At 46.8% G+C, this 21,049-nt stretch overlaps 1 protein-coding gene across 2 annotated transcripts in view; it reads right to left on the reverse strand.

The window, feature by feature from the left end:
* The window catches only part of LOC128878757 (TOX high mobility group box family member 3-like), a 35,301-nt gene extending 23,531 nt beyond the window's left edge, over window positions 1-11,770 (reverse strand). Inside the window, exons 1-2 of one of the 2 annotated variants that reach the window (XM_054127242.1) lie at window positions 10,782-11,770; window positions 10,614-10,711 (exon numbers count right to left, since the gene is read on the reverse strand). In XM_054127242.1, coding sequence (XP_053983217.1) covers window positions 10,614-10,711; window positions 10,782-10,824 — 141 coding nt within the window. In that variant the 5' untranslated portion in view covers window positions 10,825-11,770. The remainder of the gene's footprint in view (window positions 1-10,613; window positions 10,712-10,781) is intronic. The other variant, XM_054127243.1, reaches the window with a different exon arrangement.
* Between the last annotated feature and the right edge of the window lie 9,279 nt (window positions 11,771-21,049).

The raw sequence follows: 21,049 nt of genomic DNA on the forward strand, positions 1-21,049 counted from the left end.
TTTGTTTAGCTCGAGTCTGTCTCAAGGTGAAAAGTGAGAATCGAGATGAGAGGAACGGGTTAGCGCGGGTAGAAAAAGGAGAGCGACGAACGAGGAAGAATATCGTGCATCGTGACCATGTGACCTTTTGACCGTAGGAAATTCTTCGGATAAACGAGCTTTTCATGTAACACCAAGAAGGGAGCAACAAGTGTGAAATCTTGTCTGCCCTGCGGATCGGACCGTTCTTAGCTTTCCTCCCTGCTTTTCTAGATCCCACCCACCCTCCTTTCTCGCTCTTTCCCTCTGTCGCGCTGTCTCTTTCTCGTCGCCAATCGTCAACACGCGCGTGCCTGATGAATTCATGATACATTGTATATGCGCCGTAATTTTTTTTGCGTACGCATTTATACTGCTCGCACGATTCTTTGCATCATTTGTTAGGTTAGTTTTAGATATAACTTTATGCGATAGTGTATGTTAGTAATAATAATAATAATAATAATAATAATAAATAGTTGAAAAGGAATGACGAATGGGGAATCGCTAGTCGAATATAGAAATTCGTAGCCGTAAGAAACAGCAGACGCACGCCACTGAACGCGATACGATACTCTGAAATGCTTATTCACCGCTACGGAATGAATAATGGGCTGCTAGCGAAATACGTCGAGACATAAATATTGTATCTGGAGCGCTATATATTACCTGTATCGAATACATTACCTAGCTTGTTCTCTGTTCTCCGTTCTGCTAGTTCCTATCTGATTGAGATCGTTGCCATGGGAATGCGCGTACTCGATCCGATCCGATCCGATCCGATCCGATTCTAGCCGATGCGACACGATCCGTTCGCGGAGCGTCAACGGTTCCGTGCTTCGCGAAAACGAAACATTTCCAAATAGCTTTTCCGTATAGCTCGAACTCGGTAGCTAACCGATGCAATGTCCAATTTAGGTAGTTCCAACTCAAATTATATACAGTGCTCGATTGACATACGATGAAAAATAAAACAAGAATATTATGTATAATATATTTTGTATTCGAAATCGCTAAATCCGTAGCGTAGCTACAATAGGACATAGCATAGACACAGAAAATTAAAGCTAGCTACAGACCTCCTCGTAAGTTTCAGCACGCGGGTTCTAGAATGCACAGTTACGTCACTGAGTCGCAGCCTGTTCCTTGTTCCGTGCCCCTTCCCCCCGGCCCGTTCGATTCCCCAAGATTTCTACAGTTCCGATTTTTCATCGTCGTTTCCACGGTTTGTCGTTCTCGTTCCTTTCCCGTTCTCGATCGGCCCAAAGTCCTAGCGTTGCTTCGCGACGGTCGGGCGGCGGAGGCGGTGGCGGCGCGAGGAAACGTAATCATTTGCAATCCCGCGTAGAACCGCTTTGAAACTCCGCGAAGGAATTTATTAAAGTTTGACTAAGTCGCTTTACAAAGTTTCACCGGTGCACCGAGGCATCGCGGGACCGTGGAGGGAAGCGGGGTACGCAGGGCGATCGAGGATCGGGTATGTATATATGTATATATATATGTATATATGTATATACCGCGGAGCGAGGGGGCACGTAGAGATCCACAGAATGAGGAAACGGAGGGGAATCCTCTCGAAGAAACGGGACGAGCTGCTGAAGGAGGCGAAGGTGGAGGTTCGAATGGTGTGCGGGGGTAGAGGGGCGACGACCGAGATGGAAGAGGAGTAGGGACGCGCCGGGGCGAGGAGAGCGAGTGGGGGCGGGAACGGTTAGGAGAAGAGCGGAGAAGGAGGAGAGAACCGGTGGGTGGGGGCGACGGCACAGGCGTACGCGGAACGACGAAGGGAGGCGAACGTGGCGAAGCAGTCGGAGGGATGAGAGGACGGAGGGACGGGATGGGTGGTGGGTTGGTCGGGCGGGGGCAAAGTTACTTTCCCAGAGAAATAAAAGTTAATGGAGTTCCCTGCCTCCTCGCTACCCCCTGCCCATACTTCCCCACTCGCCTTTTTCTTCTCTTCCATCTCTTCGGCCGTCGAACAACTTTCACGAAAGTTATTATATCTTAATTTACTATTGAGCATTATCTGAAATTTCTCCGACGATTCCGTTTTAATGTGCTACAGAACACAAACGCGAAATCGTGTATCCGTTGGTCCGACTATATCCGAGGGAATCTCGTCGTTGTTGCTGCAAGAAAAAAACTAGCCGAGGGACCGACGTCTTTGAAAACACAACAAACCATAGAGGCTTCGTCGAGGTTATATTCTCGCAAATTACCCGGCTTTTTCCAATGGCGATCGTCTGTGGTCCCCAACGTTATTTTAATTATTTGTCCCCATTAAATTATTTATTTATCCCCACAATTATTAAATTACGGATGGTACAAAGTATAATCGAAGATGGCCTGGGATTGACAAATTTATCGTGGGATTGCCAGGTCCCAGATGTACATTGTCCAACATATAAGGATGCATAATTATGCAACGATTACGAGACCTTGTCGGGCGATATTTAAACACATCGAGGTTATTCCTCGAATGGCGTTATAGTCTGCGGTCTATGTCTATCGTCTACGACACCAACATTTTCGCTTTTTACTCGAGTGTTTATCACGAGTGCTAATTATAGAATCTAAAATCTCAATCGTTAATTCTACCTACCCTTTTACAGAGAAATAGACTGACAACCTTTACTATATAGATATCGATAAATAAAACGTTCTTTTAACATTGTTCGTCTTGGGACCACTTCGACTCTATCGAATAAAAGTCGATGTATATTTCACAACGAACAAGACTGAGATGTGATTCCTTGGTAAAGTATTAAACCATTCAACCGTCGATTAAACCTGTTCCTTTTATATACATTATAGTTTCAAAGCGGACGAACGTTTTATTAAGTGGGCAGTCTGGCATCTTGGGTCGAAAATTGAGGGTTCTTTGTAATTTCTTTTTTCTCTCCAAAGTAATAATTGGATCGGAATGAAAATTACTAGACTCGTATAGCGTAATTAAACAGCGACTATTTTTGTAAAACAATTTTAGATTGTTGTTTAGCGAAAAAGTAACAAGAAAGAATACACCAGGACGCCTGTATGGCCAGGACGCGACTCAAACGACGCAAACGAAACCGACCCTCTTGGCACTCGATGTACATACTCGGAAGAACAATCAAACAGCAGAACGTTCAAACATACATTTCGTGCGTTACCGATTAATATCATCCTTGTTCCCTGTAATGTAGCGTGCATCGTTGCGACCTTGCATAGTCATCGACGTGTCCTCGATATTCTCGTCGTCCAACGATAGAAACGAAAATACCTACTCGGCTGTACTTTTAGCCGGTTCCCAACCTCCTTCCTCTTCCCGTTCCCATTTCACATTCCCGTTTCCGTCCTCCTTCCCGTCCCAGCGTCTCATCTTCCAACCCCGCTCCCTCTCCTCTCCTCCCCTCCCCTCTCCTTGCCCCTTCCCCCCTTGCCGCGCTTTGATTTACGGCCATAAGTTGTAATATTTGCGCCACTATTGTATGGTAATACGCATAGCAAAAAATATGTTAATGGTTGCCATAAAGAAGATATACAGCATACATATGTATCCCATTTCGCGGCATATACCCGGTGGACGTAGAAACTACTGCGCCCCACTAGTCCGTCTCTTTCATTTTCCTCTCAATGGGCTTTTTTATTTGTCTCCCTTCCTCGTTACGCTCCTCTCACCCCCGTGCATCTTCTATGTATGTATACTACATATACAAGTATACTTTCTCCGCTATCCTTCTCCATCTCCTCGCTCTCCGCTGCCGCCTTTTCCTCCACCCTTGGTTCGCATCGTCTTTCGCGGGTAACCGGCCTCGGTATCGCGAATTAGTTCGATCTTACAACGTTCGAGAATGATGTACATGGTATTCGCGCAAAGTAACGAGTATCGTGGTTGCTCGTGTAAAATACATATACACCTATGCACCGTAAACTATACAAGTATAATATAATGAAATACTGGTGCGTACACGTATTACATGTATCTTATCTGATACACGTAATACGATTACGACTATGCAAGATGATAATTGTCTATAACGAACACGTACGGTAATAACGATGACAATATCTAGCTTTGCATGGGCCATACGCTGAATGATCCGTTTGAATATTTGTCAATGCGCGAGCTCGCGACAATATTTTGACCGCAGTGCTGGTCGAATCGTCGCGTCGTTGGCGACAACGGTGTCGTTCCAATGGACGTTGTTGGAGCCTCGAAGATCGATGGGTGAAAAACGACAGTCAATCTCCTCTAAGATCAGATCCAATTTTCTCGGATATCGACTGCGTGTTATACCATAATCTCTCTCTCCAGGGCTCACATTGCCGTCATTGACGGTAATATCCAACCGTCGGCGTCGGCGTCGGTGTCGGCGTCGATGGAAATACCGACATTCCAGCAGCATCGCGACCGTTTGCATCTCGATGACTCCATATGATATCGTTGATCAAATTTCATTTACTCGTATCATTCAATTTTGAATAAAGTCATCGAAAGATCTGAAAAGGGTGTTTTTCTTACAGTTTCGTGATACCAACTCCTTAAAGGTGCGGAGAACCCCTCCCTCCATCCCTTTCTTCCATAACTCGGAACAATTCCAATAGTCGTTAATCTGTCGGAAAGTTTTGGAAAACTTGGCGTTATTGCAGGTACAGGGGCGGGTCTATGCAAGTAGGATATAAGCGGAGAAGTAAAAGGTGAAGTAGAGAGGGGGCGAGTAGAGGGTTGGGAGGGGTGGAGAAAGATTGGTCGGGTAGGCGAAGAAGAAGCACAGTTGACGGCAGAGGCGGAGAAATCGGGGGAGAAGGAACCACGCGGAGTGTAGACTCCGGGCGGAGATGCGACCGACGCCGACGGGGGGCGGGAGGGAAGGGGTGGTGGGCCGAGAGGCGAGCAGCGGGGGTGGGAACCGGTGTGCCGAGGTAAGTTAAATAAACTTGTTTAGTTTCGCGGAAACTTCTGCCCGGCCATTGTATTCGACTGCCTCGCTGCCGAGTTTGCTTCGAAACTTTCGAATACGAACGAACTCGGTTCTCCGTTACGCTTTATTCGCTTGTTTTGCCAAGTCGCTACCTACGGTTAGCTACTCTTTCCTCTCGATATTCTCCCATTTCCTTTACCTATGCCTCATTCGCGGCTTCTCACTTTCTTTCTCTGTTCTTGTTCCATCCTCAACGTCTCCTCGTTTTCGACGCTAAACGTCCCATCACCTCTTCTCGAGAACGATCAATGCACGCTTTAAAAGATCCTTCGATATCTCGCCTTTACATCATTCGACATGCCCCACAACCTTTTCGCTTTCGGTTTCGGACAAATAAAATTGTCGAGATTTGTTCCGAGTCTATCGGCACGAATCCCTAACTGCTAAATGTTGCAATTTCATGCTTGCCCAACCGAACAGAGCATACGTTGCACATTTGTCCAATCATATCGATCCGTGCCATCGGGCAATTTTCCGACGACATTTCTTCCGTTGTATCATCGAAACATTTAATTACGAATATATAATGCGGTAGTAATTACTTCCATGCTGAAATATTGTTACGAATCATGTTATTAATGTACCACTCAACGCGTGCACGAAAGGAGACGAGTAGTTATCGATCCGACATTCGCGAACCGTTGTCGAACAACAATAAGGCCCGTTTTCAAGTGAATTCACTTGAAAGCGGGGTAGGTGGCGATTTTGATTTTGATTTTCATTCCGAAACTAAAACTCTTGTCCGCGAAAAGTCTGATCTTGAAAAATTAATTGTGAGGGCTAGAGTAATGGGGGCGGATGATTCTGACTCTCGAATCCTCGGCAAAATATAGTGCTTTTAATCTTGAGTCGAGGCCAATAAGGATCGATCTCTGCTGAGCGAGTCGAGTTTAATTTGGAAAGAATATTTGTATCTACATGTACGTATAATAGAAGTACGGGTGGCTGGGTTAAAACGTTAAAAATTATTACTCGAAAAGAGGTATTAATACATTCTCGATAAATACCGTATTTATCGATACGCAGGTAGAGAATTTTTACTCGAAACGAATCGAACTCTAGCGGCGAACCGAAGAGGACAATGAACGGAATACAATAGAACCAAGTTCGAGCCAGTCGGGTTTTGTTTTCACAGCTGTTGTCCACTCAAGTCTACGCAATATAAACAGCGACGCGCTTGAGCAAAACATTTTATCGATATCCGAGACATTGCTATACCTAGCTAGCTAGCTACGATATCCCGTGTCCCGTGTACAACTATGCGTATACGAATAGGTTGATCGCTGCGACACGTCTGCTCCAGAGGTCAAGGATTCCCCATAGCTCGGTCGCGAGAATTTCGACAGGACCCTCTCTTCTCGACGGTGGTTGTTATCGCCGCCTCGTTTGTCGTCGTTTGTGCAGATCGTGCGCGCAAGAGCGGCCGGATCCGATCGGAAACAAAATCGGCCAAAGTGCCCCGTCGCTAGTGTGGCAGCAGACCGAATGGCTTATTGATTTAACGAGGGAGAGAAAGAGGCGAAAGAGAAACAGGAGGGAAACCGAGCACGGGGAAGCTCGGCTAGGCTCGAGGTGGCTAAGGGGGAGGTAGGATGGTTGGGCCGTGGGGTCGCGAGAGCAGGAGCCCGCGGGAGGAGGGTTGCGGGAGGTTAGGGTGAGGCCGGGGGCGGAGGCGGAGAAGGAGGAGGAGGAGGAGGAGGAAGAGGAGGAAGAGGGTACGGAAAGGAGATGAGTAACGCGGAATAGGCTAGGCGCTGGTGGGGGCGGGAGAAGGCTCGCGGGTTCGCTGGCTCGCGAGGTCGGGAACAGGAGGATAGGGTAGGATGGAAACGGGGTAAGGTAGGGTAAGACGGGGTCGGGGGCCGCGGAACGATGGCGAGGTGCTCGAAGGGCAAAGGGAGCGACGAAAACGAACGAACGCAACGTATACTCGGACGAACAGAAAGAAGAGGAGGCTGAATGAAACGACTAACGCGCCTTCGAGATTGAGTTCTTTGAAATATTCTCCAACGCCATTTTACCTTCGTTGGAGGATGCGTCGCGATAACGCGTTCCTTAAGCTGAGATCGACTGGCCATCCCTGTAGCATAGAGAGCCTATCGTAGGCTAAGAGTCCTGCGATCCTAAAACTCCTTATTCTTTTGTTCTTGGTCGCTGCGTAAAAACCGAGCTGGTCAACGCGACGAGTATCGATACAAATTATACAATGCGTTCAATTATAATCACATTCAATGCGATTATATTCGTTGAATTAGTACAAAACTAGAATCGAGTAACACTATTTTGTAAAAAGTTCGCCGATAATCGTAATTTACTAAAAAATACTTGACGTTTCTGTCGCACTTCTGGGACCGTTGCCAGCGTGACATGCATCCCTTGCACCATCGCCATGGTGGGCAGGCGAGTCACGTGTCACGCGGTCTGTCCGATTGGATCACGCATCGAATCGCGACTCGAATTAAACGGTCTAAGCTTTAGCTATAACTTTATGACGCGTGTTCAAAATTACTTGAAAGAATCACGGACAAAAGCTTCATCTCCAAGTTTCGAAAATCAATCAAGAAATCCTCCATCGGTTTTTCTCTTACAGGACAGGAATTGCTCGTTCGAGGAGTTTTATCGTCAGGTTATTCGAATAGTATGTACCGCGGCCGTTTCGTAAAAGGACGCTCAAATAGCACATGTCGCACGATTGGTCATTGGCCGATCAACAAGTGGCTCATGATTTTGTCAGTGGCTTTGCGACCGAGTAGCCCGCTGGCCCGTCCCGCAGTTGGAGCGTCTGTCTGTCCGTTCAACTGGCCGGCCGCGGCCGGGCCGACTGTTCGCCTCTGGCCTCTGGTTACCCGATGCGGTCTACCGCTAAAACACTCGCGGCGCTACGTTCCCCACGCCGCCAACTTGTCGCGCATTAACCATTCTACCGTGTTCACAGAAAACTCAGTCAATTGCTATCGGTCGCTATTGCGCCATCGGATCTTTCGAACCTATTCGTTTCGTTCGATGTTTCTCTTTGATCCATGGCGTTCTTAATCGATCGTCCAATTTATATGTAATAATTACGCGACAAAACTTTTCACTCGTAGAAAATATTTTCTTACATCCATTCCTTCGTATTTGCAGATCGATCGCAAAGCTATGAATTAAACTAGCACTACAGATTAACAGCATCGATATCTATGAAAAAGGCAAAACATTGCATCGAGTTTAATCATTTACTCGCCTCGGTATGCACACTTCTCTTAATTGCGTAAGAAAGACATTATCGATCGATTAATCTGCAAAACCCTTCACACTCGTTCTCCTTCTCACCTTGTCAATCCGATCCAAACTAACCTTTCGTATTATTCCGTTAATGTCGTTCCCACTCGTTCGCAGTCGTCTATTAATACACCATATCGTCATACTTGTGACTTTCAGATTTTCCTATTCCTACGTATCCTCTTATTTATACAAGCACTTTCCATCGAGTTTTATCGAGCACTTTTATTCTAGTCCATAGATCCTATACGTACTTTGTTCGTTGGCGAAACAAAAAATTAGGGGAGGAAGAGAAGGAGGAGGAGGGAGGGAGGGCAGCGAACTAAAAAGCGTTGGAAAACTATGGCTCGAACGATGGATCGTTTGGTCGGTTTCGCGACACACTCCACGATCATGTTCGTATTCGACCACGCGGCACACTTTCTCCGTAAAGAAGCTTATCTACTAGCGTGAAAGAGAAAGCAAACATAGTCTCTCTGTAACCGTGATTCGGTCTCTTAATTCACCTCTTCGCGCGATTCTTTCGCTATTCGTTTCAATTTTCCACGCAAACAAACCAAAACTGAAAAGAAAGAGCCAGGGTTACTGCTACCGGAGATACGATACTAACATCTAACATCGTAACTATGATTTTGGTGTCCTCGACAAATTCCTAACGCTCGAGAGGTAAATACGATGCGTGTAATAAATCAGTTGAAATAATAATTTCTTGTATCCATATCATTTATAGCAACAAAGTCACGAGTTGCGTCGCGCTATTAAAAGTGGAGACTTGGCGGCACGTGAAAACTGACCTTTATCGAGGACGGTGACGTATGAAAAAAGCTAGGGTCCATACGAAATACGAAGGTTTGCGTCAAGGGGTTAAACAGCGAGCACCTAACCAAACGCGACACGATAAGCGAATTCAATTACCGGCGTTCGTTAGAACGAATTTACATTGCGCGTTTGCGCTCAAGCTGGAGCTCGCGATCGTGCGAATTTCAATTTTTGCCTCGACGCGACGACACGTACAGTGGCAAATGTGGAATCGCGGTCGGTTGGCTATACATGGAAGGTACATGACTTTTTTTAGGCCGTTTTCAATCTACGTTTATTCATTCTTGCATGGATATCCGTCTACCTTTTATTTTGTTTCCGTCGCGAAGAGGACCGAATGAAAAGCTGAAATAACCGACCGAGCGAAAATGAAGCCAGCACCGACACTTTGCTAGAAAGCAGATGGGGGCGTGGACGATCCGTGTCTGTGGCTACTTCACACGAATCTGAGAAAACGTTGGTAAATATGGGGAAAAGCCGATGTCGGCCGGTTTACGTGACAATGTCGCGATGACATTGGCAAAAGAAACGCCAAGCGTTACGATCCGTTCGTAAAGACGTTCGACAAAAGTGGCGTAACCAAAGTTCCCTTCTCATGTAACGATACAAAGCACATACTGACTGTTTTATTGGATATATTACACACACATTCGATACCGTGAGCAACCGTTACAACTGTAATTACTAGACGTTAGATTTACGCACTTATAGGTTGTGTGAATGTAAAACAACAGCATGGTCAACGTGTACACGATAGAATAATAATATCGTTGTATGGTGGTTCTATCGAGTATATTCTGCGTACGTTTTGTGTATAGATTTCGTATTACGATATACTATAAATGCATAAAAGCCGTAGTCTAGTAATCACAAAGTAATCACTACCCAACTCTGCTACAAATGCACTAGCGGAGAAGCAATCCCTTCCTGAGCGCACGCAATGCGCGCGGGGAGATGCGCGTGAAATGATTGCACCAGCAACCGTTCGAGGGTACGGATCACGCAGCGGCGGACACGTGCGTCGTTCTGCCAGTAATCGGTAATAATCTAATAACCGAAACGCAACCACTTTAGTTATGCCATCTATGTCATTTTTAATCCCAGGTGCGATAACTCTACATATCTATCTATCCGTAGCGATGCGGCCAGGTTTTCTCCAATCGAGTGTACACTGTACAATCGGTCGTAGTAAAGTACTCGTGCTTTGTCGATTGCCGATTGCAAACTTACAGTCAGTCTCGTAATATCATAAATACGTATGTATATTTGTAACGAACAATTTATTTGCTAACATCAAACCTATACTACGAATACTAATGGGACTAACCGTGTACGATATATTTGTCGCGTGAAATATTAGACAAACTTAAAAACAGAACGATTCCAACTCAGCAGTCGAGCTAGCACGAATATTGGCGCGACTCAGTGTACGAGAGACGAACAAGGAATTGACGACGTGCCAAGGCACGCGTTCCCGCTTAACGAGTCGTAAAAGCGAGCAATGTTTACCGACAAAAGGTAATGGTGAATGACACGGTTCGAGAGACTAACCTTGTAAGAGAACTGGTCGAACATTCTGCAGACGTCGACGTCGTTGCCAAGAATCGTGTAACCGGCGTCCATGCTCTCCCGACGTTTCTTGTCACTGCCTGGAACGAGGGTTCCGTCAATGAAAATCGCCCGTCGAATCGCGCGTCGTGTCTCGTGACGAGCCAGTACCGAACAAACTGATCGCGATTGCACCGACTATGCCGTCGCTCATCGTCTCGGGACTCCTGCCGTAGGGTCACCTTGTCGCACGACGCACGGTCCACAGCCGCCCCCCTTTGTTATTTACGCGTCCCGAAACGACGCAAGACTCTTCTTCCGCGAAACCCCACTGGTACGATCGTGGATCGGTTCGGCGGATCGATTAGGGGCACGTGCGCGGGCACGGGCACGCGCGCGCGACTCCACTTGGCCCCGGCTCTAATCGAAAACAACCTAACCCCAAAACGCAGCGTTCTTCGCGAGAATTTCCTTTTCGATACAGCTATCACGAATCGTAGGTATCGCGAACACGAGAAAAATGCTCGATACTATTTACTATCGACAGCACTTGTACTTGTAAGCACCGATACTCGCAGGCACACGATCCACTCTTCCGTACGAATCACCGTTCACGGTCGAGTGCGTGTTCCATCGCGAAACGTAACCATCCTCGGGTTTCGATCACCTACGACGATAGACACGAGACTGATTCTCCGAGGCGTCTGTTATTTTCTTATTCTGTTTGCGTTCCAACGGTCGGTCGGACTGCGTGTTTGGGCACGAAACAGGGGTCGCGCGCGCGGTACAACGGCCCGCGGCGAGAAAACACGGAAAAACACGGCCAAGACTCGGGCTGCCGCGCGGCGTGTGGATCGAGCACGGAGAGCCTAACGTCCTCTGCTCGTTGTTTACGCGTTCGTACGTCACCGTTGTTTGCGTGGCTTCGGGACTGGTTCGGTTGTTATCCGGTCACGAGCGAAATCTCGGCGATATCGAGATCCCGACGATCGCGTCCGTTAAAAATACCGGTTATTTTCGTCTCCCCCCCCCGCCGGCGTCTGTGCCGGAGCACGTGGACGGAACCGCGTTTATCGTCCGCAGGCGTCGCTGCCCAACTGTCAAATCTGTTTCCCTCTAACCACCTAACACCGACCACGACCACCGACTGCGCACCGGTACCGGCAACGGCAACGTCGACGCTGAGAGCGAAAGCAACGAGGACGTTTGTGACGTCTGTGGTGGTGCCGCCGTCGCCTCCAACGCCGCCACCGCCGCCGCCGGCATCAACGTTGGACATGCTGTCGGGTGGTGGTGGTTGTGATACCCACCAGCGAGGGAGGGGGGTAGTGCGCGGCGTGGCGGAGGTGGAGGCGAACGGAGGTGGTGGTGACGGTGACACTAGTAGTGGTAACGGTCCGCCGGTACTCTTTCTCCATGCAGATCTCTCGTACCCTCCCCACCCTCGTCTATTCGACACTCGACTATTGCGCAAAGAATAGAAATAAACAAAATAGGGAAATTACGTTAATGACGTCTTTGTTGTGGAATGTCTACGGAATACAATTTAACAACATCGAGCGCAAACCAAGCATACTTGCGAGGACTCGGTTTCGCAACGATATACTGGCGCAACCAACGATACGTTACGATACTTTCCGTTGTGAAATACCTTCGATAGTTAGCTTCAAAAGTTATCGATGTAATTCCCTTAAAAATCTATTTACAAGTTTAAACATGTATACTAAAGCATCATTTTGGTAGGTTAACTTATCAACTGTTCAAGTTTTCGACCAAATCGCTGTCACGCGACATGTCTGTACTTGGATTTATCGTAGAGGAATTTATAGAGATCGAATGGTTAGTATTTTAATGCAACGAAACGACAACTAACAAATGATCGAATATAAAGCCACAGAATTCATTTGTACGTTTCGCAACGCGTTACAAAGTATAACAACGTATTCACCTCTGTCTACTTCAAGTTGCGCACTCTTGGTTAAATTTGTGGCCGCTCCAACGACCCTGGCGTGTGGTGTCGGGGGTGTACATACATGTATAGATAGCATTCGGGATCCCATTTCTCGAGCCCTCGTGGGCAGACCAGTCTCGGGACGAATCCTCGGGAAGATCGTTTCGAGGACGAAAGTTAGAAATTACAGTTTCGACGTGAATCGAACGGTCGCGTGAATCGCGCGTGGGTTTCATTCATGAAAGTCGCCCATAGGTCTCCGTGGCGTGGTGGCGTCAGCTGTGGTAACGGTAGTGGTAAGTAGCGGCCTGTGGCGATAGACGGCGGAATTGTGGTGGTAGGTAATGGCAACCAGTGGTAGATAGCGGTAGCAATTTCTAAACGGTGTTAACCGAGCTTCTCGTTCGTACAGCTAACGAGTATATCTGTGCAAACGAATCTGGCTATTGGCGTTGTTCGACGGTGAACGCTTTTATTCGAATAACGAATGACAAATAGAAATCCCCTTTACGTATCGACGGTAACTCGATTTGAAAAAATGGTTCGATTTTATAGAGAAAGTATCGTATGTTGACCGAAATTTGCAGCTTTAATGAACATTAGTTTATATATGAAATGGAATTTTGTATGTATACCCAATCGTTTAAAATTGATTTCAAAATTTCATTAATGAAAATTAATGGTAATTAATTCGATCTCTCGTCGGAATCAAAAGCTAAAGTCTAATAGTTGGTCTAACATTCTTTCTTGTCCTCCAGCGTTTGCCACGCTTCTTTCGAGGTCGAAATTCTTGCCTCGCGTCTCTCTGTTCCACCCCCTTCCCCTATTTGCGTGCTTGGTCTCGCACCCTTATTGCGATCCTTATCCACGGCTCTCTGACTCTCGAGTCGTTCGTCCAGCAAACCACGCTCGAATGTGGAGGTCCATGGGGATGGCGTTGCGGAGGGGTAGCCAGCGGATCTCTATCGTTCGAATTACTCTGAATTATACACAATGTGTGACGTTATATGTAAACCGTATAAAAAAAGTTGAAAAAGGGTCATTTGACCGGTCGTGGTAAAAACAGGTGGTAACAGGTCTGCTCCCTTCCTCTATTCGTCTGTTTCCGTTTCAGCTGGTCTCGCGAAAAGTCACGCGGCGAGAGTCGGATAGACGGTAGCATCGAGCCTGCAACGAAACGAAGAATTGGGAGAGTGACGTTCCACGGTGGTGGGCCCTCGTTCTTCGGAGGCAGCCCCCTCCGAAAAGTCGAGTAGCAAAAGTAGCGTGACACGTGCGGGACTCTTGCTCGTTTCGTTCCAGACTACCAGGAACGGGTACCAACAACGATGCTTGGTTCGTTTTTCCTCTGTTTCTTTGAACGAATCGAGGTATCCCTGCGAGTTATATGTCGCGGGACGCGTATATCTCACCGGCATGTCTGCCAAACCATCGTACATACGTTTAGATTTCCGAGTCTCGTCGAGCGCGCGCATATCCCACGGGAATCAATATCCGCGTGTACCACCCGCTTCCACTCCCTTCTTTCCCTTCTTCGCCCTTCTCATACTCGGGAGCTCGTGCCTCTTGCCTCTTGCCTCGCGCATCGCACCTCGCGACTCGCGCCTCGCGCCTCGCGCCTCGCGGCTCCGCGCTCCGCTACTCGACAACTTATCAACTCGCTCGCTCGCTGCTCCCTCTCGCCCCCCGCCGCTCCGCTACACTCCCGAACGGGATCGTCTCCTCTTTCTCTCGCTCTTTACCTCCCCTCCGTCTTCCTTCCCCCCTTCGTTGCCCGGTTGGCCGCACCTCCTTCGATACTACATCGCGCCGCTCGCCATCAGTCTCTGATAAACGTGATTTAGAGAAGGTGGGGTTGGGTGGTTGGTCGGAATACGACCGCCTAACTCCCCCTCCCCCTTTGGTTCCATCCACCCCGCAGATCAGTCTTCGTATTCCGTACTTCGTATTCCGGTACTGCGTAGTAACCTGTCCCTCGTACCCAGATCTACCCTCGGCGAAACACCTAGCGCGCATCGTCTCTCCTCCGGTGACTTTCATCCCTTCCTGACCGTACCATTCACCCGTTCGCCCGCAGCCCTCGGCCCTCGTCACACCGACAAACTCGTCCTCTCGCCCCCCCCCCCACCCCCCCCCCCCTCTTTACGCCCACCCCGCCACTTCTGGCAGCTACCTTTCACCCGACTCGACACACAGCTACAAAACATTCAATTTCAACGTAAACTTAAAACGAAATGGATTTTCCAGCTCCGGTACAGTCGTCCGTGAAACCTAACTAGCACTCCTCCCGGTTACCATAGCCGTGCAAGCTGTCTGCTCTCAGGATGTCGTCGGGTTAACCGATCGCTCTCGCGACCGATCAAATTTCGTCCAACACCTTCTCCAAATGTCGCCAACGTTCGACTAGCCGTGAAACAAACGTCAAATTTTCGGTCGTAGCACGCGTACGAGAAATCGCGATAAAAACGAGCATGTCCCCCCTCCCTTCTAGATCGCCTGATCTTTGTCCTGGCTTTTATCAACTCACACGGGTAATACCGCAGAGCGAGGGTATCGCGAGTCGCGAGACGTGCTGGCGGAAACTACACGCAGCTCTACATATAGGCGATGCAACGTTTCTGTTGTTTGGGAGGAGACAAATGAGAATGAGCCGTTCGAACGTCGAGTCGATCGATTCCGTTTTTCAAATTTTTCGAAAATTTCAGCGTTTAAGGTAAAGTTAAAGCTACACGTACTTGGATCACAAAATTTGTACTCGATCGAACGAATAGAGATATGAATTTTGCAATCCAACTACTATAAGAATAATAACGTGATAATAAGCTTGCGATTCAACGATACGAGAATACGTATCTTGAAAATTTTATGTGCAATACGAGTTACCTCCCTTCCCTCTCGAACGGTCCTCGATCGAGCTCTCATCGATGGGAAGTCGCTAGCGTGGGTGGTCTGGTTCCCTAACGATGACCTTGACATTGGAGGGTCGTTTAACAGTTGGCATTTGACACGGAACGGCGAAAAAGCAGGAAGGTCGGGTCTCGAGCGAAAGAACGTTCCGGCGGAAGGCGGAGGAATCGATTCGTTTCCGTAAAAAATTATCGGCAAACGAGAATCTCGGCGAGGGCGAGGGTGAGGGTGAGGGCGAGGACGAGGGTTACGGAACGCCACCGCCGCTTCGCTCGACCGGATCCGCTTCTGTCTTTCGCAAAACTTGAAACATTGGAAACTGACCTAGGTCGCCCGATGTGCTCGCTTCTGTTCCCGTTTCTGTGCCCGTTCCTATAAGACGGTGATCTTAAGGAACGTCAGGGTTGTGGTAAGTCGAGCGAAAGTCGAAATCGAGAGAAATCGGAAAGTATCGAAAAGAAAAGTAGGATAAGATATCTAAAACGCAAAAATGTTACGATAGGCGTTTATAGTATATTTGTAGATTGTTTAACGTTAAGGGGATTTAACGTGTTAGGATCAAGATTGAAAGAATAAATGCAACAGAGAAAAACTTGTAATCCGAGTCTATTTCACGGATTTCATAGCGAAATTAACGCTAGATTTACGGAGATTTCGAAAAGTGTAAACGGTTTCTGTAAAACCTTGTAAAATTTGTGAACGAGTCAAAAAATGCCCGTGTTCCGTAAACCTAATGTTAATAAACATGTACAAATATTACTTGGACTGCGTAAATTTCCAGAGAAATGGGTTAAAAAAAGCCAAGACGTCTTCCCAGCGCTCGAGCAAGATTCAACGAAGCGTGACACGCGCACGAAACGAAACGAAACACGATACGGTGCATGTGTGGCCCCTACCGCAGCAAACGTGGCAAAAGGTTACCACGGCTAGCCGCGTTAAGATCGGCAAGTTAAGAACACGAGATAAATCGTGAAAGATGGTGTTTCGGAGCTGGTAGGAAGAGTCGCAGTAAAAAGGTTAAAGACTCGACGAAATCTATCGTTGCCCTCGCGTGCGAGCTCGGCTGGAACTCGACCTAGAAGAGATACACGAGATATTTCACGGAACAAAGCAGAGAAAAACCGGGGACAGGAATTTGAACGATGCCGTATGCTCGGTTCGACCGATTATTCCGTCCAATGGACAGTGTCCACACTCGCTACAGATGCTCAGCTGTCAAACACGTGCCAACGTTCGATTTAAACACGCATCGCATCTGGCATAACCATCATGCATACCTGATAAAAGAGTGGACGTTAAAGATAATAAGTGATTTAACGGTAAACGTTTGTAATCACTTCTACCGTGACTTTTTTCATATGTTGCATACAAGACATATACTAAAGTTCGAAAACGCTTTACCGTTAAACTTTCATTTTTCCATCGAATGTATGCATCAGTCTTTAGGTAATTAACGAACGTGTCCCAACTACTCCTGTATAAATGAACACTCTTAGCGATTTCGAGGTCCCGAGCCAAATAGCCCCCTCGCTAGGCCATCCCGTGACATCAGCCTTCTCCCCTCTAAATTCTAAAGCGTTCGCGGGGGCATCGATTGGACCACGACATTTCGCTCATTAATAGCGTTAATCTTCTCGCGTTCGAGCGTTCGACCGAGAAGCGCTTTGCGAGGCATCGATGCGGCGGTCGCGCTCTGGCCGCTCGATAACGATGCAAAATTTCTTTTACGCGATTAGACGATGCTCGATTTAACCGCACAGTTCGTTTCACCGAACGCTCCGTTGAAGCGCGTCAGCGTCCTGCGTCGCGACAGACGTACCAGTTTGCTTGACCGCCAGGTTACGGAGGCCGTCGAGTCTCCCTCGGCTGTTCCTATCTTTCGCAAAAAATTCGATCCTGTCGCGGACGATTCCAATCGATCATCGATCCTCAAACGTGATAGCATCGCGCCAAGCCAAGTCTAGATATTCGCGGATATCTGTGGTGTCGATGTCAAAGACCACGCTTACGCGATATTAATGGGATCGATGTCAAAGGATTTTTAACGATACCGTCGGTGTCGAACCGTTTCCGCGTCGAGCCAACCAAGGTTACTAAAACGATAACTTATTTATTCTGGAATTTCTCGTGGCGGATGCAAAGATATACAAAAAGAAATTTGTTGCGCCACTTGTACAAGTATAAGTATCGACGAGCGTTTGTTGGCCTGTAATAAAAAAAAAACAAATGGCCAGAAGGCTCCGTGTTGTCCGCGTCTATTAGCGCGATCTTTCTTCCGTAAAAGTATCACGCGTGAAATTTCCATCCTACCATCTTCGCCTATTCGATACACGAATAATTGCTTAAACATAAGCTCGAGTATCGTGGACGGAGAATGGAACGCCGGCCGGGAATGGAAGGTCGAACGGAAAAAAAGAGACGAAAGAGTGCATAGTCCAGAGAGGAACGTCCAAGGTTCACGATGGGAGAGATCGTACGAGAAAAAAAAAGAGCAAGAAAAAGAAAGCGAATGGGCGCTGCTTACCAGCTGACGGTCTCGTGCCGCAACCCGAAACTCTTTTCCAAGATTCGATCGCTAGTATTTGGATATCGTTTGGTGCGCGCATACTTGACTGGTTCCATGCTGCTCACCGACTGGACCAGCCACTCGAGCCTTATCGATTCCCCTCGATCGAGGAACGCGACTTTCGAGTTTTCGAGCCTAAAGGGCCCTTAAGAGCCGTATTTAAGTCACGTTAAATCACGACGCGTTGCGAAGACAACGCGCACTCGATAAATCGACAGTTTCCTGTTACGCAGCATGGTACTCGATTCGACTCGATTCGACTCGACTCGGTGTCACGTGATAATGGCCCCTCGGGCAAGATTGACCATTGACCGGTCACCGATCGATCGGCGATAAAACGGCCAACAGAAATCACTTTATAGCACGGGGAAGAAACGAAACGCGGACGAAAAGGATATCGTTCCCGGTTCGTTGTTTCTCTTTCGCGATTCCCTCCATCCGCGCTCGCTCGTCTTCGTCGTATTCCCGTTGGTATTGATCCGTCGAGTTTTCGAAAGTAAAATAGGTTATACCGTTGAATCGCACGGAAATACGGCTCCGGACGGCAACGAACGAGACGCGGAACAAAAACGACGAGAACCAAAAGAAAAAGAAGTGCTGGATGAAGGGGACGAGGTGGGATGGGATACGGCTGGGATGGATAAAGAGAGATACGCGAGCGGGACCGAGCACGAACGCGTTTATATACATGCGCAGGCACCGGTATAGAAGTTTACACGAAGAAGAAAGGAGGGCTAAAGCGACGAAACAAAGACAGAGATGGCAGAGTTTACAAAGTTTCGAGATTCAAGAGCGCTGCTCTCGATACGACAAGTTTGCGCAAACAAGAACTCCGAAGGACGGATAATGTCGTGGATAAATCAAGGAAATTTAATAAATCAACATCTTTGGAAGCTTCGTTAATTGTGCCTTACATTCTCTCAACGGGTCTCGCTTCGCGCTTGGATACACGCTACAAACGTGTTTTTAGATGGTTGTATGAGAACATGTTCTGTCTTCCCATTGTATCTCTACGGGGCCCAAGTAACGTTTCCAAATTTATTCGACAAATTAATATATCAAGTATACCAACATTTTACTATCTAATTAATCTATACTCCTTGATCTCGCTTATTCAGCGTCACGTCATCGACAACGTTCCCTTCGTTACTCTCAAACTTTTATGCGAATAATAAAACATGTTACTCGTCGTCAAAGTACATACATATACATACATATCAGATAAACACGTAAACTAAGAAATTCATCGATTACGCAAAAGAAGCGAGCTCACTGAAATCTCTTTCTAACCTAACCTATCTGTATGATACAGAGTGTAATTTCGATCAACGAAATAACGCATCGAACAGTTGTCTATCTTTGTTACACGTTATTCGTAATCTTAATCTGTCGAGCGTTGTGTCTTTGCGTGTCGAGAACCACGACTCTCGTGGTTTTGCGTTTTGTAACGATTATATTGTACGGTGTGTACTAACCGCAGGTTCGACGAGCATCGCAAATTGAAATTAACGACGAAAGACGACAACCGCGGTTGCGACAGAGTATAAACAGCCCGACCGTACCTAATGCATGGAACTCTCTATTCAATTATTATTATTATTATTACAAAGTCCTTATTATGCAAATAAAGAAAGCGTTACATATCGTATCGAGATTAGGTTAATAATAACATAGATGTTCCTCAGCCTTCCCACCGTATCCTATACTTATCTTCTATAAATTCTTTTTCTCTATTGCTTGTTATTTCATTTTATTTTCCATACAATTCTTAGATATTGTGCTAACCTACCTCTAAACTCATTGATTGATCGATGACGTCCTCGTGCAATGCAAATTAGAAAAATGTGTGTAAAGTAATACATACTGCGTAAAGGCGAGGTAGCAGACGATTGCTTTTCACACAAACTTCAAAGATATATAGATTCATCGATCGAATGATTGCCCGGAAATAAAAATGTACATCTCGTGTACCTACTTCTAAATATAACCTCACAATTTATCGATCTATTGGTTAATTGATAACGTTTTAGTGACGCGTATAAGAAAATTGTAGGCACATGCATCGAATAGAATAATATTCGATGAAAAGGAAGTACATTCGAAGGCTATTTTTAAATCTAATTCCAAAGGTATCGATCGATCGATCGATTGCAAACGTTCGGGCCGTGCAAATAAGCGTACCTATCGTGTATCAAACAAGACGATATTACACGAAAACGAAATACATCCAAAAACTGATTTGGAACCTAACCTCGAACGTATCGATCGATCGACTGCTAACATCTTGATTATATGTATAAACAAAAAGAAATGAACACGACGTACATAGGTTAGAATAATATCGCATGCAAGCAAGTACATTCAATGGTTGTTGGTAAATCTAACGAAGGTATCGATCGATTGTCGATGTCTATATAACCGGAAATTAAGAATGTATATGTATCGTACATCGAATAGAATAATATCGTATAAAATCGTAGTACAGATGTTGGCTACTTTTCAACCTAAACTAAAAGATATCGGAAAAACTACAATTAAAACGAAAAGAGTAGTACGATGCGTAGGCGAAGAAATGGTTCGGATTGTCCCGTTTAAAAGCAGAGTAGGTTGGAGGGCTGAGGGCTGAGGGCTGAGGGCTGAGGGCTGAGAGCTGAGAGCTGAGAGTGTCTCTAGAGAAAGGGAATCATCGGTGCGATCCAAGACAAGAAAATGAAAAGAAAAAAAGTATTGGGGTAAATACAGGATGCGCCTCGTAAGATGCGTGAACGTTCGGAACCAGGCATTTATCGCGTAGTCTCTTTTACGTACATTTTTCCCGATTTCGTTCTTTCGATAGTCCTCATCCTATTTTAGCACCCTTTTCGGGACCAGCTACCCGAGGGAATCAATAACCGACGAGAAAGCGACTGTAGATTCGGGTACCGGTGGAGAGAAGGGGAGACACGCGAGGAACCAAAGAGTACCGAGGGGCGTCGCGCGTCGAGTAGAAGAGCTCCCTGCCGTACTGGGCCGGGA

Source organism: Hylaeus volcanicus, chromosome 6, assembly GCF_026283585.1.
Source record: "Hylaeus volcanicus isolate JK05 chromosome 6, UHH_iyHylVolc1.0_haploid, whole genome shotgun sequence".
Taxonomy (NCBI): Eukaryota; Metazoa; Arthropoda; class Insecta; order Hymenoptera; family Colletidae; genus Hylaeus; species Hylaeus volcanicus.